This window comes from Agelaius tricolor, unplaced genomic scaffold (assembly GCF_023055355.1).
Source record: "Agelaius tricolor isolate 1412-34295 unplaced genomic scaffold, bAgeTri1.0.p SCAF_43, whole genome shotgun sequence".
In the NCBI taxonomy this organism is placed as follows: Eukaryota; Metazoa; Chordata; class Aves; order Passeriformes; family Icteridae; genus Agelaius; species Agelaius tricolor.
In genome coordinates, this window is record NW_027269303.1 from 3,166,259 (window position 1) to 3,184,825 (window position 18,567).

Genomic DNA, 18,567 nt, shown 5'->3' on the forward strand with positions numbered 1-18,567 from the left:
CTTTGCAGGACTGCCTGTTCCAGCAAACACCTTTTTCCATCCTAAACAGACACAGCTGACAGAAACCACCACCAAGACACAGAGACGGTTCAAAGAAACCCATTGTTTACTAAATCTAGGAGAACAGCCTGTCCAGAGTGGACAACTTTAGCTGCTCTGACTGCTTGTTGGTGTTTTCTCAGCCATAAGACAGAGGAAGAACCACGGCAGAGCCCAGAAACCATTGTAGGACCTCTCCTGTTATTGATACACACTGAGGACGTGAAGGCTGCACTACACACCCATTGCAGAGACAGCCTGAAGCACAGTGTCCAGCTGAGCTCTTCTTTGGCTCAGCTGCTTCCCTGGGCTCACAGCACAGGAAAAGCTCTCCAAGCTCTGCCTCCAGCACATAAACTGAAAATCTACCACACAGAACTTAGTTTGGTCTCCTTACCTTAGAATTTTTTCCTTCTGAACTCTGCTCCTGGTATTCTCTACTGTCATTATCATAGCCAGTGCCTGCTTCCTTGTTCTCTCCTTCCACGCTGTCCATTTTATTATTGTTAGAAGAAGGAGAGCTGATCCGGATGGGCGGCAACGGCTTTGAGGGAAGGAGCCAAGGCCGGAAAGACTTGGAGAAAATGAACCTAGTCACACCTGCAAAGTGGAGGAATTCTCACTGCACCACCAGAGAACACTCCCAGGGACTGGGCTCTGGGAGAGTCCACTGAGCCCATCAAAGAATTAAAATGAATTTAAAGAATTTTTTAAAAGAATAAGATTTACCCAAGCTTTCCAACTGTCACCTCTGAGTCAAGACTACAATGGTCATTTTAGGACAGACATGCCCTGTACCTACCTGAAAGTTCAGAGTTCTTCTCTTTGTTTATGCTGCTGGATCCTGGCCTGGAGAAAATGGAGGACAAAAGAACATGTGAGGAGGTAGAAAGAGAAGGGAGGGAATGGGTGTACCATGAAAGGAGGCAAACCTTCTTAGCATGGTCACTCTGATGAAGGAGGAAATGCAACCCATAAACCAATAGGATGCAAAGCTAATTCACTGTCCTTAAGCTTTCCATTTCTGGAGTCACAGAGAGCTGGCCAAGCTCTGGATGAAATAATGGCCAAGTCCAGCAGAGGACCCATCTGGAGGTGCTTTGAAGCCCTCCTCCTCTTCCCCACCACCAGCAGTCATTCTTCAACATGCATCAGAACTCCCCAGTTCTGCTGTCTCTCCTTTTGGAGCCAAGAGGCTCCTACAGCCTCTCTGAAGCAGCAAGAGCTGCTGAGCTGAGACACGAGTCCGTATGGAGGGCAGCTACTTTTGTACAGCTGCCAAAGCTTGACTTGGCCTGCTTGTGCCTTACCCTGGTGACAGCCTCGTGCTACATGGGATCAGAGCACTGCTGTCTCCTGAGAATGATATTACACCTGCTGGCTCTTTCAAGAACAAAGAGGCTGTTTCCAACTCAGCTGCTAGGGGAGGATATTCAGATTGCACTTTAAAAGCCCCACCGAAGATTTTCAATTGGAATGATACTTCTGTATCTCCTTCCTTATTGTTATCACTCAGATAAGCTTGACAGCTACATTTTCTTACGCATATCCAAGCCAATATTTTTCCATCAGGTACAGTCCTATGCTTCTTCTCTAGCACCTTGCCCTCTTTGATCTTAAGCCCCGATCAAAATAATAAACATCGATTGGATTATACAATTATACCCCAAAACATATCCGGAATCTCATTTCACAGCAGAGGCCCAGGCACAGTGAAGTTACAACTGACGTTTCCAGAAGCAGCACCTGAATTTGCAGACACCTCTCCAGTAGCCAATATTTGCCTATAGATAATCTCATGGGTGCAGAAGTTGACAGTCAAGGATCACAGTGTTCAATGATCTGCAGGATCCAGACCCATGCAATTCAGTTCCCAAATGACACCACAAACATTGCAGAGGGAATCAATAGCCAAGTCCAGCAGAGGACCCATCAGGAGGTGCTTTGAAGCCCTGCCTCCTCTTCCCCCACCACCACCTCTGCTCTTGGGACATTGCTGTTGCCTTTGACATTGTGCTGGATCATCATAGATGGGCATAAGGGTGAATACACAGATGTTTGCCTAAGTACATGGGATACCTGACTGGGCAAAATAACCACACGAGATGGGAAGAGAGAGCTGAACAGCACACTGCAGCAGCAGACACCTTGGCTCACCTCATCTCCTGGGACTCCTGGAATTCCAGCTGGGGAGAGCTTGGCAGAGACCCTGCAGTGCTGCCCACAGGGGGACTCACTGCCTTGCCTATGGGGGGGATCAAAGGTGGTGCCAGTGACCCCTTCTTCATATCCCCACCACTGGAATAGAGCAAGGAAGCCTGGAAAGAGTAGAACACAGTGCTCAGGTCAAGCATCCAGCCTTGCCCACATTTATGCCTCAAGATATTTAGATGGGACCTGGCAGGAAAAGTCAAACTTATGAAGCAGCTTGGCCCAGGATGGGGAAAGGTGACCTAGTAAAGGGAGGAGGTGAGGGTCAGCCCATGTCACACATTTGCCACCTCTCCCCTTCTGCTCAGGTTTCTCCAAGTGTGGCTACATTCCCAGCTGGCATTCACATGTTTGACATCAAGATGCTCTGAGGTGCCCCTGCCTCCACTGCCCTTTTGGATGGCATGGCAGTGGCTTTAGATCACTGTTCTCTCCCTGCCCCTGAGGTGTCTCACAGCCACTGCTGATCTCCAGCCACGTCCCCACAAAACCATTCTGCAGGATGCCAAAACCTGGTTTTCTCAAGCCCCTCATTTCTCCTGCTGCTGCCCTTCCCTCCTACACTTCCCCAGCAGCCTTTGAGCCCAGATGCTGCTGAGCTCTCGGGATGCTGGCTGCTCTCCAGCTCCCACACATCCATCATCTCAGGCTCCCTGGCACTGAGGAAGTTCAGCAGAGCTCCCTGCCCTGCTGCTCTCTGCAAGCTCTCTGCCTGCCCACATTGCTCCAGGGCCCCCATGCCATGGCCAGGAATGGGGCTGGGGGCAGCAGGGGCAGGTGCACACCCTTCCTTCATATCCCATCATTTCTGGCCCAGCTAAAGAGCCAAAGCAGGACCTGTTCAAACTTCAGTGAGGGGGTCAGTTCCTGTCAGGGAAAAGGTCTCAGAGCTCTGCCCACAGCACATCACCTGAACATTTACCACACTGCACTTACTTTGGTCTCCTTACCTTACATCCTTTTCCCTCTGAAATCAGCTCCTGTTTTTTTACCCTGGACTCATCCCAGCCAGTGCCATTTTCCCCATTCTCCTGCTCTCCGCTGCATGTTGGGCCTGGCTTGGTAGAAGGAGAGCTCTTCTGGATGGGAGGCAATGGCTTGGAGGGAAGGAGCATGGAGGGACTTGCCAGGGAAAACCTCTTGGCAAGAGGGTAACCAGTCAGGCCTGCAAAATGGACACACAAAATAGAACAGAGGCCACCATGCAAACCTAAAGCAGCTGAAGCTCCATATTTCATGGGACACATTTCCTGCAAACTTCTAAACAGCTGCACAGGGAAACATGCTCCTGCTGGCAGACACTTGAGGCAGGCCAGGGCAAAACCCTGAGCCACTTGCCCAGAGCTAGCACAGGCACAGCCTGGCCTCTGGGCTGCCCTGGGACAGCAGGGAGCCCAGAGCTCTCCAGGAATGGCTCAGCTGCACCTGCACCCTCCTGCTCCTCTGCCTGCCCCACAGCTCAGCAGCCCTGCAGCTCCAGGGGCACTGGCAGCAGCACAGCTCCTTGCAGGGGCACATGCAGGGCACAGCTATTCCCTGGCAATGTGCACAGCCTCTCTGCACTGCCACAAGACCCTTCCTCCCAACAGAGAGTGGCCCAGCTCCCCCCTCCCCTCTGTGTGAGGCTGAGCCATACTCACAAGGGAAGAAGTGAGTTAGGTGAACTCCCACCTTTATCATCAGCAAATCTAATGGGTGTGGCACTCAACGGGAATACTTTCTAATTATTGAGAAAATTTATTTGGTTTTATTTCTCATGGAACTGGCCTGCATTTAATTTTTCTGAAGAGTATTGAGTTAGCAAGTCTGAAGGTAAAGGTGGAAGGCTCCAATGATAAGAGGGGAAAAAAGATTCTTTCTTAAGGCTGGCCTGTGAATCCACTGGAAAAACCCACACTAGCTGTGACTGCTAGTTCTGCAAACCAGAAAAACCTTCCCACAAGCAGGCAGGCCTTATTGGTGTTTCTAGTGCACCATAATACCATCCTCAGGGTTGGGCCCAACTAGCAAGCAGAGGAAGAACAGGAAATTTATCTGTAGTGAGACCTAACGTTGATGGCAAAGAAAGCAACAGGACTTGCATCTCATGACCTTGTCCAATCTGTGGTCAGCTGTGGCCACAATCCCTGTCCTGGCTGACAGTATGAGTGATTTGGCCACTGTCAAAAAGGAGAAAGCAGAGTAAACTAATGACAGAATGTTGTGATGCCTCAGGGCATCCTTGCAGGATCATCTGTAGCTGTCAGCCACCTACTCTAACACAGAGACAGCACTGACCACCACAGACCAGTTTTCTCTGAAATCTGGTGGGATTTGTTTTCCATTTGGCTTCAGCCTTTCAGCTCCTTTCTATCCTCACCTTTTCCTTCAGGGGTCTTTCCTTTTCCAGTGAAATCCATGTTTGAACCCGTGCCTCTGCCTGGCAGAAGTGCCTGGGTTGGAATTTGGGAACGCTCTCAGAGCAGTCAGCGCCAGGAGCTTGGGCCCAGCCTTTGAACAAGGCCGGGTGACTCCAATCGCCAGCGCTCGGCACAGAGAGGCAGAGCCAGACGCGTCTGCTGCCACTGGGGCCGTGCCAAGCACAACCTGCACCAGCCCAGCCTGGGGCTGCCCCTTTGTGACACGCTCACCATGGTTCTCTCGTTTCCATGGCTGCAAAACCCCACCCCGACTCCATCCCCTTCCATTCCCTTGCCAAGGGCAGCCAGCCCTAAGCCCAGCCTGGCCAGGCCTGAGGCTTTCACACTGTCTAGGATATAGACCCTTTCCAAAGCTACTTTTCAAGGCCTTTATTTCTGTAATTCCCACTCAGTTCTGGGTTGCAGCTTGTTGGTGTGGGATTTTGTTTATTTGTCTTCACATCAAACCAAGTGCTGGGACACAAACAATGGCACCAGGAGGTGGAAGTTAAAGAAGCTTTGCACTTCCCAGTAGATGACCCCGTAATTCAGCTGGCCAATAGCTGTAGGGAACAAATTGACCATCCAAACGTTCCACTTTTGCTCTGCTTCATTGTTCCATGGCTTTATTCCCTGCTTTCTTTATTGCAGAGACACCCAAGCCCAACATAGACATGATCTGCTTCAAAATATTTCTGATCTTGGCGGTTCCTGACAATTCCAAATTTCTTAGCAGTAATATCACAATAGGCAGGTCATTCTGAAATACACTCCAACAGAAAAGATAAAACTAATCATGCTTGATTTGGCAGAACTAAGCCTGAGCCATGGGACCCGTGGGTCTGATCCCCTTTTCTGCATCTGCAAAATCATTTCTTCAAGTCTTATCTCTCCTATCTATTCAAAGAAGCTTTGCACTCTGCATTAGATGCCCCCAGTATTCAGTGGGCTGATATGATCAGTGTATCTGTAGGATGTAAATTTGCCATGAAAAGTTCTCCTTTGTTGCTCAAGGGTTTTTTTCCTGCTTTCTTTCCTGCAGACAGACCCAAAACCAACATTACAACACCTGCCTCAAAGCAATTCTCATTTGGACTGTCCCTGAAAATTCAAACCTACGCTCAGAGCGTTTCCCTGTCCCCAGGGACAGGCTCCAAGGCTGGGCTCTCACCTGCACGGAATGAAGAAGAGCTGCTGCCCTTGCCAGTGGCTCCGGGGTCTCGCCATCAGCGCTTTGAATGCAGCTTTTGTACACACTCTGCCTCTCTGAGCCCAGCAGCATTCCCGGGCATCAGCAGAGCTGCTGCAGGCCAACATCCTCCAGGCACAGCTGCAGCAAGGAGATTGCAACAAGGCCTGGCTGCAGGAGTCTCCAGCCTGCAGCAGCCCTTCCCCTGTGGGGAATCATCTTGCGCTGCCATGGGGGAGCAAAGGGGGTGAGGGGCTCTTTGCAGATGAGGGTCTCCTCCATGTGCTGCTGCTCGCTGGGCTGATACAGCTGCTGCTGCCCTCCCCCACAGCTGTACCAGGAGCCTGCCTGGGAAAATAACACTGCCAGTGCCAGTGCCAGTGCCAGCCACCCATCCCTGCCATGGCCCTGCCCTCAGGGCGTCCTGCCCACCAAACTGCTCCAGTCAGGTGTTGTCAGACACCATCAAAACACATTCAAACAACGCATTTTCCACACTCTGGCAAAATCGTGGCCATACAGGCCACATGCTGGAGGCAGACTGCTGTTGGCAGAATGGGGGAAGCCCCAGCAGCTGCTCTCCCCAGGCTGGATGGCCATGGCAGCAGAGGCAAGTCTCTCACTGTGCCCACTGCTGTGGGACCCAGTGCTTTGGACATGTTCCCACTGAACTCAGGCTGCTGCTACAGCAGCACCATGCCTTCACACATTTGATAACAAAGAGTTGGAATGGCACACAGGATTCCCCATGAGTTACCAAAAAAAAAAAAAAAAGAGGAGCACATGGAGGAGACCCTCATCTGCAAAGAGCCCCTCACTCCCTTTGCTCCCCCATGGCAGCGCAAGTGAGGAGGCAAGTGAGTTAGAATAGTTTGCTCCTTTTTAATACAAGCATACCTGGATTTAGGCAGGGACACTGGGCTAATCATACTGGGGCCTGGTTTGTAAGCTTTGTTGTTGCAGTGTGATGCCATTTCCTGTTTCAGCTCCCAGGTGTGGCAATACCTTCTCCCTTCCCCTCCCCCTTGCCTCCTTGCTAAGTGCTGTCAGTCGATCTTAACATTCCAGCAAGGCCGTTGTCTGGTTGGTGCAGTTCAAAAGATGCCCCTCAGCCCTGGGTCATTGGCTCGTCCAAGTGTCATTGTCCCCTGAGCCTTCCCCCCCTCCTGCCTGGTTGGTGGCTCACCTACCCCTTCCCCTCCCCCTTTCCCCAGGCTTAAAAAGAGACAGGACCATGCGGTCGGGATTCTGTAGAGCTGTTACCAAGATTCAGACATCTGTGATCCTGGAATAAAACTCTGGATTAAAACCTCTGCAGAATCCATCTCCTTTTCCTCTTCACCTAGCCTGGAGCCTTTCCATCAGAGGTAAACTGAGTTTCTACCATGCCTGGACTTGTTCTGAGTGCCTGACTGCAACTTGCAGCCAGCCAAAGGTGTCTCTGAGGTGAAATACCACAGCTGCCACCTTTGGCCCAGCAGCCAGGGTCAGACGAGCCCAGGCACATTCCACCTGGTAATATTGGGATAATATTCCAATACTTTGTCTCTAGCAATTCCACCAGTCTGCAAGCATGTTTCAGCAGAAAGGGGTAGATAAGACTTTACAGCACATGCAGGAGCAAGTCTGAGCAGGAACTCAAAGTACAAGACAAATACTCCCAAATCGGCCACCCATGGGGAAAGGAAGAAGAAAAGCAGATAAAACAAGTGCCATTGTGGCTGAATTGCCTGCATTTATCCCATGATCAGACCTTTCTGTACAAAAGCACCTCAATTCAAACACAGAGCTTAAGATAAGGAATTCAAGCGTTTCAAGAGCATTTAAAGCCTGATTCCTATTACTTTCAAGGAAAGGTAGATGCTAAATTCCTTAAAAACACAAATGTGGGTCTATTTGGGAGTGCATCCTTCAAAAGCAGGAATGGAAGTTTAGAATTGCAGAACTGTTTCCACTGGAAAAGACCTTCAATATCATAGAGTCCTCCCAGTAACCTGAGAACATTAACACTGCCAAGGTCACCACCAAAGCATATCCCAGGAAATGTTGTGGGATGGGACATCCTTCTTGTCTCCTTTGTCTCCCCAGGAGCCCCTAGGAAAGAGAAATGCCCACACAGGCTTTATCTGATTCCTTCCCAGCCAGCCTTTCCCTCACTCCCGATCTCATTTGCTCCACAGGCTTCACCAGCTCGCTCAGCTCAGAGGGGCTGTCAGAGGAGAAAACGCCGCCTGGTGTTGGGTTGTCTGATCCCTGTCTCTTCTTGATTCCATCTGCCCCGCTCCCTCCCCCATCAAAGAGACCGAAGGATCCCCCCAACCCCACGGTTCTGCACCAGATCCCGGGCACGTTCCCTCCTGCGCTCCTTGGTGGCCCCGGGGAGGCTCCAGAGCCCTCCCTTTGTGCAGGACAGCTGCTGCAGCACCGCTGTGCCTGCGTGCGAGCAGTGCCCAAGGAGCAGCTGCGCCAGTTCAGAGTCTGAAACGGAATCCTCAGTGCACACAAATGACAACTGGCATTCCAGGGCTGGCAGGAGAAGCTAAATCCATCTGCTCGCTGCCTTTTCTAGCCATGGCTATGCTGATGCAATTGGAAGAATTGCCCCTGCCCAGGAAGATCTCAGGTGCAAGAGAGGAGCAAAAGCCAGGTGTTTCTGAGGTGCTAGCTGCCAGTGCCTCAGGTTTTCCTTCCAAGTTCTAAGGGATTTGGACTATTTTTACCATTTCATACTTTCTGTGTGTCCCTGTGAGTGAGTAAGCACCACAAACCCTCTCCCTCAAAGCCCTGAGGTACTGCCAAAACAGAACTCGTTCATGCTCTTTTCTCCTGGTGATTTTATAATCCCGTGCAGACTCTGATAGCAAACCCGTGCTGTAGAGAAAAGATTGACCTTGGCATCCTGGGGCACTTTCTGGGTGGGTGTTTGAATCTGCTTTTCCAGGCCTTGGGCTGAGCAGGGTGAGGCTGAGGCCTGGGCCCCTCCAGGCGGCGCCGGGAGCGCCCGGGGCAGCGGCGAGGGGCGACCCTGAGGGGCGGCACGGGGGGCATTTCCCCCGAGCGGGCGGGCGGGCGGGCGGCGGGGAAAGGCGCCCTGGGCACAAGGGCAGGCACAAGGGCCCCGGCTCTCTGCAGTGCGGGCGGCCCAGCGCCCATCGCTGCTCCCGGAGCCGCTGCCAGGGCCGGGTCTCCTCCCCGCCGCTGACCCTGCACCTGCAGCGCTGCCTCCGCCTCTGCCGGGCTCCCCGGCACGGACAGCAAGGACGTGGACACGCTGCAGCAGGGGCCCAGCAGGGACACCCAGATGGTGCCGGGGCTGCAGCTCCTCTCCTGCAAGGAAAGGCTGACACAGCTTGGCTTCTTCAGCCTGGGAAAGAGATTTAGACTTGATCAAGCTGTGGCCTTCCAGTACCTGAGGGCAACCTACAAGAAAGCTGGACAGGGACTTTGTACGAGGGCAGGCAAAGACAGGACAAGGGAGAATGGACTCAAATGGAGAGAGATTAGGTTCAGGTAAGGGATTCAGAAAAAAGACTCTCCTGGAACAGGTTGCCCAGAGAAGGTGTGCGTGTCCTGTCCCTGACAGTGTTCAAGGCCAGGCTGCATGGAGCTCTAGACAAGTCGGTCTAGTGCAAGGGGTCCCCAGCCACAGCAGGAGGGTTGCAGCCATGGGATTTTTCAGATCCCTTCCAAGCCAAACCATGCCACAACTCCCTGATTCTGGAATTCTTCCCCTCCTCATCCTCTGGCAGAAAAAGAAACTTGGCCCCAAGTTCCACACTGCAGACCATGTCTTTTGGCAGCCTGCAACTGTGTCAACAGAGGATGAAAAGAGATGACATTACTGACACGATTTCCCTTTTCTACTTGAAAATTAAATGCTCTGCTCCTGTCCACTCTGGCAAAATTGTCAGAAGAGGAAATTCTTCCCCATGAAATGCTTCGTCTCATGCAAAGAAGAAAGAAGCCACAAGCCAACACTCTTCTTTATTGCTACATTGTTTTATTTGGTTACCTTTCTAATAGGAATGACTTTGGGGTGTGATTTGTTTGTTTCTCTCTCTTGTTCCTCGGGGTGCGTGGCGGCTCCTCCGTCGGGTTTGTGGGGGCAACGGAGGAACAGCCGCGAGCTCCGGCAGCTCCTCAGCAGCAGCAGCAGCAGCAGTGCTTCTCTCGATCGATTTTCCTCTCGACTTTTCAATCGCTCCCCATCCCCTTCTCCCTCTCACACTCACTCTACTCCTGTCCCGGGCCATCCCGTGTTCTGCCTCTCCCAGCCCGGCTGATGCCGCGTCCTGCAAGGCACCCCTCAGTGGGGCTGCCCCGTGCCTGCCCCTGCCCGGGCCGCTGTGGTTCCGCCTCAGCTGGGGTCTCCCCGTCCTGGCTGTGGCGCTGCTGGAAGAGCCGCTCGCTCTGGTGCTGGTGGAGCAGCGCGGTCTTTTGGCTGGGCCTGGCGTGGGCTCTGGCCCAGCCCCGGCCGAGGCCCTGGCCCCGAACGAAGCCCCTGCTGCGGTTCTGCCCGCAGCCTCCCCTCTGCCGCCCAGCTCCTGCCCCGTGGCTGACAGCGTGGCCGGCAGCTTCCCTGCTCCGAGCTCTGCCGCTCGCCAGCTCAGCCGCCGGCCCCGAGCCACCGCAGCCCGGGGCAGCTCAGCAAGCAGCAGCGCGCCGGGCGGGCAGGTGCCCCGGGCAGAAGAGCAGCAGCGCGGTGCCACCTGCATGGGCAGAGAGGCCTCCCCTAGAGCAGCTCTACCAGGAGGGCCCGCTGCTGGGCAGCATTTACTCCGGGACTCGGCTCGCCGATGGCACCCCGGTAAGAGACGGGGCCGGGTCAGAGAGTGGCGGCGGGCGGTGGGCGACGAGCTCAGCCCGCCGCTGGCCTTGGCTTGCAGGCAGCCAGCAAGCGAGTATCCCGGGAGCGCATCTCGGAGTGGGCGTGGCTGGTGAGTGAGTGGGCCAGCGGGAGGAGCTGGCGGGGCATGCCAGGCAGGACTGAGGCAAGGCCTGGCAGGGCGGCAGCCGGAACGCTGCGAGGGGAGCGAGCGTGGAGTGAGCGGGGGCCGCGCAGCACCCTGGGCCATGGCGAGCCATGGCAGGGCCGGGCAGGGGCTGCCCGAGGCATGGCGCAACATCGGCCCCACTGACGGCATCGCAGTCCCTCTGCAGCGCAACGGCGCCCTTGTGCCCCTGGAGCTGGCGCTGCTGTGGATGGTGTCACGGCCTGGCTTCTGCGGCGTCGTGCAGCTCCTGGACTGGTTCGCAGTGCCCGAGAGCTTCGTGCTGGTCACGGAGCATCCGCAGCGCTGTCAGGACCTCTGGTACTTCCTGCACGAGTGGCGGTTCCTGACGGAGCCCGTGGCGCGGGGGCTGTTCCGCCAGGTGCTGGAGGCCGTGTGGCACTGCAGCAGCCGCGGCGTCCTGCACAGCTACATCAAGGCCAAGAACGTCCTCGTCAACCTGGCCACAGGCGAGGCGAAGCTCATCGACTTCGGGTGCGGCACGATCCTCCAGGACACATTCTACACCCGGATGTCAGGTGAGCCCGAAGCTGGCACCCAGACAGGCAGCAGAGGTTCCCCTTTTGGCTGGCAGAGGGGCAAGAGGGAGGGAAGGAGGGAGGGGGAATCCTTCTTCAGCCAGCTGCAGCCAAGTTGCTTTTTGGCAGGGCAGGGGCTGGCTGTTGTGCAACGGGAGCTGGCTGGGAGGGAGGGAGCAGCATGGGCCTGATGAGCTGCACCCGTGTCCCATAGGAACACTGGAGTACAGCCCAGCAGAGTGGATCCTCTTTGGCTGCTACCATTGTGAGATGCAAAGCTGTGTTTCGTGTCAGGTACAAACAGGCGAAGTGTGTACTTGTGAATGCGAAATGTGTGGACATCGACAATGGGATAGTTGTGAATTCTAATAATAGCTGATGAAAATAAAGCATGGAAAAAGGCCTTTGAACCTATCTTTTGTTTGCAATTAACCCTGGTTGATTTAGGAGCATTGGAATTAAGGTGTTAAGGATGTTGCTTTTTGCTTGCATTTAATCCATAAAGAACTCTGCAATAATAACCTTTTGAAGTATAATTTTAGAATATTACTTGTATCCTTGAAACTATAGCTTTGGAATATATATAAAGGAAATATGCTTATCACACACCTTATTGAAGCAGAGAAAAACAGCTTGAGAAAGGAAGATGACCATCACCTCAAGGATTTACGGTTTCAACCAAAGGGAAGCTGGACATCACTGTTGTTAGATTTATAGTCTCTGCAATTAAAAGGTGGACCCACATCTGGGGAGCTGGACTCCACCAGATGGGATTCTCTTTCTTCTTTCGGAAACTGGACTGCCACCATCTGGGATCCTCCTTTTGAGATACATCCTGAGAAACTAAGATCACAATGGTGTATAGAATTGTGATGTAACAATTTGGAATAAAAATTACTGATGAGTAAAAAAATTGGAAATAGAAACTGCTGAAAAAAGCTGATGAGTACCCCTATAAATACCTGTAACCCTCAATTATCGGTGTGCAGTTGGAGGGAAAACTTCCCCCACTGTACCCAGCGCTGTATTGCTCATACTTTACCATATTAAATAATAAATTGATTGCTGCTCGAACATTGGGCTAGTCAAGCTTCTTATTCATAACAAAACTTTGTTCCTTTAGCCTGGCTGCAGAGACCCCCAGGGCCTTTTCTGCACCCAGTCCCAGCCCCCAGCACTTGCTGAAGGCGCTCCCTGCAAATGTCCTGGAGCTGCCAGGGCCCTGTCCTTGCTGTCACCTGCTGGGGCTGGCCATGGACAGAGTTCCTGGATTTGCATTTCCAGCTGCTGGGCAGCCAAAGCTGAGGGATCTGCAGCTGCCTGCAATAGGAGCCTCTCTCCAGGGGGAAATCTCTCCCTCCTGTGCCAGCCCGTGGCAATGCTGAATATTCCTCCATTTTTTAGATCTTTTTAAATATTTACCTCAAATAGAAGAAGAAAGGCTCCAGAATAGACACCAAATGTTTAAAAAAGGAATAATTCTCTTTTTCTCTGTTTCTCCAGTCTCCATACTTTCTCTTTACTATTCTTCATTTTCCTAGGAATTTCTCAGCACCCTCTGTCTCATTTTTCTATCCAACATGCCTTTAAACTTTAAACAGCAGCATTTGAAGTTTCCTGTCCTGGTGTAACATGTGTTTTGGGTTTGGGTATCCCAGGACATGCACTCCTGAAGATTCCAAATTACTTTGTGCTGTTCCTGCTGTCTCCTGGAATGATTTCACCCTAGCCATAGCTGGAACAGTTCATGTAAAAATATTTATAATCCATTTACCACTGTCACTCTGCTCTTGACACGATTCTTTCTTCATCCTTATGGATGGAGAAAATGTGCTCTCTCCAAGGGATAGGAGGGAATAAAAACTGCTCTGGAACTCCAGCCAGAATGTGCCTATGAGGAGGAAAAAATGCCTGAAATATGTTTTTTATCTGTCCAATCTTAGCCAGGCCTGGTGTCTTCTCCCAACCAGTCATTTCAAACCATGAAGACATAAGAGAGGAATATTGACCTCATTTTCTCTACTGTTGGATATGCTGATATTTTTATTTAGCCTTACAAGATAAAAATTAATTAAATTCTTCCTGTGGAGAAACTGAGGCACAGGAGAAGGCTGGGATTTATCTGCATAATTTGGGGTGTCTGTAATTTATTCATCTTGATTTAATTATCATCAATTAAAGACAATCTAATCAACAAACTGAATAGAGTTTAGAGTGTGAATCACTTGACAAAGTGCATGTCTGGTTTAGGGTGAAATAAATCACAGAATGGGTTGGGTTGGAAAAACCCTTCAAGATCATCCAGTTCTCTACAGCCCGAGTGTGATCCCGCTGCCTTGGCATTGAATTTATTGAAATTTTAGTCAACCAATCTATGCATTTACATATTGCTGGTCAACAGGACAGGGAGCCAAGAGGAGCCCCATTCCCTCCTACAGCCCATTGGACACTTTGGGACACCTAAAATAGGAACCAAAGACCAGGCCAACGAGGTGACTCCACACATCACTTCTGCAGCCGGGGCGGAGGGACCTGGGAGATCACCCAAATCATGGAATTGCAGAATTGCAAAGGTTGGAAAAGGGCTCCAAGTTCATCCAGTCCAACTGTCAACACCATTAAACCCTGTCCTCATCCACACCCCCTCTGAACACTTCCAGGGATGGTGACTCCACCACTACTCTGGGAAGCCTGTTCCAATGCCTGATAATGTAAATTTAAATTCCCAGATTTTAGTGCTCAGAATAATTTTCCCAAGGTAACTCTGGTGCCTAAAGATACTGAAATCACATCATCCAGCACTGGGGGTCATGAGCTGTTCACTGTGCCCTGGGATACTTGATGGGGCTCTGGAAAGAGAGGAAAACAGCTGGAAAAGGAATTGTCCAGCCCTTGGTCACTCATTACAGTAATGGCTTGAGGAAGACCTTAAAAAGGAGAAAATGAGGCTCAGGGGAGACCTTATTGCTCTCTACAACCACTGAAAGGAGGTGAGTGAGGTCAGGGTTGGTTTCTTCTCCCAGGAAAGAAAAGCACATGGAGAAAGGGCCTCAAGCTGTGACACAGCAGGTCCAGGTTGGATAGTATGAAAGAATTCTTCACTGAAAGGATGGTTAAGCATTGGAATGGACTGCCCAGGGAAATGGTGGACATATCATCCCTCAAGTGCTCAAAAATGAGTAGGCATTGCACTTGGGTTGGTGGATGTGGTGGGATTCATTCAAAAATTGGACCTGATGATCTTGAAGGTCTTTTCCAACCTGAAGGGTTCCATGAAAGCAGAACTGCTGCAAAGCCTCCAGCTCCCTGGCAGGCTGTGGCTCTGTGTGTGGCTGTCTGGGCTGCAAGCACGAGGCGTTGGATGTCTGTTTATTTGTATTATTTATTAAGCAAATTATTTCTGTGCCCAGCATCTGGAAACACGCCATAAATAAAACACAGCAGAGTCTTAAATTTTGCTGCTATTCACAGGCAAATGTCCCTCAGCCCTCCCTGCACTGCCACAATAAACCTCTGTAAATACCATCCCCAGCTTGCTGTCAGTGCCAAAAGACATTGCAGAGCAAATCCAGCCGCCTGCCATCTTCTGGAGGAGAATTGGCAGGAGCCACAGACACCAAAAATGCAGCTGTGCACCTCCAGGAGAAACTGCCTAATGAGGAGAGTGGAGCACAGGAAGAGCAGATCCTCTCACATTTGGGGGTTGCCACATGATCTCTAAAGACAATTCTATCTCCAGCTGTCTTCCAAATGGCTTTGAGCATGGCTCCAAGAGGGAATATTTTAGGTAGGGGCGTTTCCCTAAGGAACTAAAATCTGTCATGACATGCAGCACAAAATATAAATCCACACACACTAGATCAGACTGCATTCCAGGTTCAGCCTAAAGTCCAGACTCTTCCACTCTGCACCAGCATTGAAGATGTGCTTATGGAGAGACAGCTCTGATTGAATTAAGGTGCCAAGGAGATCATCTACCAAAGTCAGCAACAGGGATTTTATTTAACAATAAATGTTAGGTAGAGAAATTGAAGCAGATTGGAAACAGGAGAGTGAGAGGGAAAAGTGAGGGTGGGGTGGATTGGGGAAGAGATCAAACAGTGGGCAGTACAAGACTTGTCTCCAGCAGTGTCCCATCAGTCCCTCCTCGCCCTGTGCTTCTCTGCACTGGGGTCCTGGTGGTTCTTGTGGAGGTGAGGACCCCAGGCCATCCATCCAGGCTTTACACCTTTCTCCACTCTATTTTAAGGGCATCCAGAGATGCACTTTCCTAGTTGCCCTGTGAAAGGAGAATGGATTTGCCTTCATTTACCTGCAATGCTGAGGCCCAAGGAGCATTTCTCAGCTCCCAAACCCCCCTCCCTGGGGGCAGGGTGGGGATGCACCCCCACAATGCAGCCCGGGCCTAAAGTCAGCTTCTGTGGAGTGCACGAGGCAGCGCTGTCATCCTTCCTCAGCCGGCTCTGCCTGACCAGGCTGCCTTGCTGTTGGCTTGGGGCTGAGGGGCTGGGGCCGGCAGCAGGACCTACCTCTGGCAAGTGTTTGCCTTGGCCACCACCCACCCATCCATGGGTGTGTGCCCGGGGTTGGTCTGTCCCTGCTGCCGGCGGCTCTGGGACCGGCCGCTGCCCCCGGGAACTGGGCGTGCTCAGGGGAGCCGGCGTCTCTGGGCATGGTCCTGGTGCGGGCCCCGGGCTCACTGCTCTGGCTGCCCCCTGAGGCAGCTGAAGGAGAAAAGGCGGCGCAGCGCCCGCCGGGCCGTCCTGGCCATGGAGCGCCGTGGCCGCGGGGCCGGGGGCTGCGGGGCGGCTGCGCTGCCAGCGGGGCGGGCAGGAACGCTGCGTGCCAGGGGCTGGGCAGGCTCCGGGCAAGCTCCTGCCAGCGGCTCCTGCCCGCAGGGCTTTGCCTGGGGAGGGGCGGCCTGGGCACGGCCAGCCTCCATGCCTGCTGCTTCTGCCTCGTCCGCAGGGTCAGCAGGCAGGGCACAACCCACAGACACATTTGGGTCTTTGAGCAAAGCCTGCGGAGAGGCTCGCCGTGCCCCTGGTCGCTGAGGTCACTGTCTGGAGATGTAGGCACTGGCTCTAACTCTCGGTCTCGCGGTGGGAGTGACAATGGGCTCTCTACCTCTCTGGCCCTCTCTCTTGCCACTTCTTGCTCCCCCTTCTCCAGGAGCTCGTTCAGCAGAATTTCCAGGCACGGTGAGTCCTCAGAGTCAGAGCCCAAGTCTGCAAACAGCTCAGGAGACACAAGCTCTGAGTTTTGTGTCTCTGCTGTGACATCTCTGGTCACACAGCAAGAGCTGAGTGGCACCAAGGGGTCTGCAGCTGGTTCCAGGGTGGCACCTGATGGATCCCTGAGGTCATAGCTGGACGTCATGGGGCTTTCTTCATTGCTCATGGAGGAGGAGATGTCTCCAAAGAGCTCTGCATGCATTTTCTCTTCCTCCAGCTTCTCCAGCTCCTCTCTCTTTTCTCTAAGTTGTAGCAAATCCTCAGGCCCCATGCACAGCTGCTTGTGAAGTGCAGCATGCTTGGCTGGCCGACCAGTTGCCCTTTGCTCACAGGGGTCTCCAGAGAAAGGAGAAGCTGAGAAGCCTGAGCTTTCCTCAGGCTCTGATGTGAGGAAGAGCTTGCTGTGGCCCTTGTCACAGGGATCTCCAGCCAGGGCAGAAGCTTCTGCCTCTACCTCATTCTCCTTCAAGAACAGGGCCAGCCACAAACTCTGCAGGTCGCTGTCCCACTGTCCTGCTGCCTGTGCTTCTGGGAGCTCTTCCTCCTCTCGCTTTTCCTCCAGCCCCTTCACAGGAGTGTCCCAGGGCTGTGAGTTTCCAGAGACAGAGCTCTGCTCTGCCAACTGGGCAGAGGAAGGGAGCTCAGAGCACTTTGCTGCCTCTTCTGTGGAGCCTTTGGTTGAGCTGGAAGCACTGGGCAGCTCCTGGGGCTCTGCATCCACCTCTTGGTGGGCGCTTGACTGTTTGTGACTGCAGGTGGACATGATGGACTTGTCTTCTGACAGGTGTGGGCTGAGGCCTCCAAAAAAGTCTTTGTAGGTGTGGCCACCATGCCCTTCCTGCACCTCAATGCCCCCCTCTTGCCCAGAGCGCCCCAGGTGCTTCCAGGCCGGCCGGGCCCCAGTGCGGAGCGGCGCGCCACGTGCAGGTGTCACGGGGGGCAGGCGGTGGCCCTGCCTTGCCGCTGACCCCTGCCAGAGCCCTTCCATTCTGCTCCCCAGGGAAGGCGTTCCCTGGGCTCTGCCTGCAGCCAGAGTGCCCCATGGAGAAGGTGGCACATGCTCTGGCTGGGCCCGGGCCATGGGGCCCACAGCATGGGCTGTGCCTATGGGAGAGGATCCAGAGGCTGCTGCTGCAGGTGCTGCTGGCAGAGGGGGCAGCTTGGCACTGTCAGTGGACACGCTGGACATTTGACCACTGAGCTGGCCTGGAGGTGCCAGTGTCACCTTAGGGCCATGGAGAGGTGGCAAGTCCGACACGGACAATCTCTGTGGCCCTGTGACACGGCTGTGGGGCACTGAGTGCCCGCCCTCCTGGCTGCCCCTGCGTGTGCAGGACCAGGTGGGGCTCAGTGACCGGATGGGTTTGGGGAACAGAGTGGGCCTGTCCCCCGAGATGGGCGTGATGGTCATCCAGGTGACCTGAGGTGCCGCCTGTGGCTGCCTGTGGGTCACCTGTGGGAAGCAGGAGGAGGCACAGGATGGAGCTGGCTGTGTGGGCACAGTGTCCCTCATCAAGCCCAGGCCTGGCCCCAAGGCAGGTGCTGGCCACAGCAGCCAGGCCGGGCCGGGTTCCCAGCTGGGCTCGCTGCCTCTGGGCATTGCTGTGCCTGGGCCATCCCAGTGCTGTCCCCTCCGCAGAGCATGGCCTGGTGCCAGGCCTGGCTGTCTCTGCCCCAGGGCTTCCCCCAGGTCCCACTGCAGGCTGTCCCTCCATCCCTGTCCCTCACCTGTCGCCGCCGGTACAGCAGTGGCTGCCCCTCACGGGGCTGGCCGTGGGCATTCACCTCCTCCTTCTTCCACATTGTGGTGAACACTGGCCACAACCGCCCAGGGGAGCTGCTGCCTCCAGAGAAGCTGCTGCCTCCTCAGAGAGCTGCTCTCCTGGGAGTGGCCACTGCAGGGATTGGCAGCCCCAAGGCCCATGACATGCACCCGGGTCACAATGGCCTCTGGGCCCGATGTCA

At 53.5% G+C, this 18,567-nt stretch overlaps 1 protein-coding gene and 1 pseudogene across 1 annotated transcript in view; one reads left to right on the plus strand and one right to left on the minus strand.

Annotated features, from left to right (window-relative positions):
* Nucleotides 1–5,876, minus strand: part of LOC139604066 (TOG array regulator of axonemal microtubules protein 2-like) — a 28,476-nt gene extending 22,600 nt beyond the window's left edge. Inside the window, exons 1-3 of the mRNA XM_071455054.1 lie at nucleotides 5,821–5,876; nucleotides 842–888; nucleotides 437–639 (exon numbers count right to left, since the gene is read on the minus strand). Coding sequence (XP_071311155.1) covers nucleotides 437–639; nucleotides 842–888; nucleotides 5,821–5,876 — 306 coding nt within the window. The remainder of the gene's footprint in view (nucleotides 1–436; nucleotides 640–841; nucleotides 889–5,820) is intronic.
* Nucleotides 1–18,567, plus strand: part of LOC139604079 (zinc finger protein 850-like) — a 180,632-nt pseudogene that overhangs the window by 96,243 nt on the left and 65,822 nt on the right.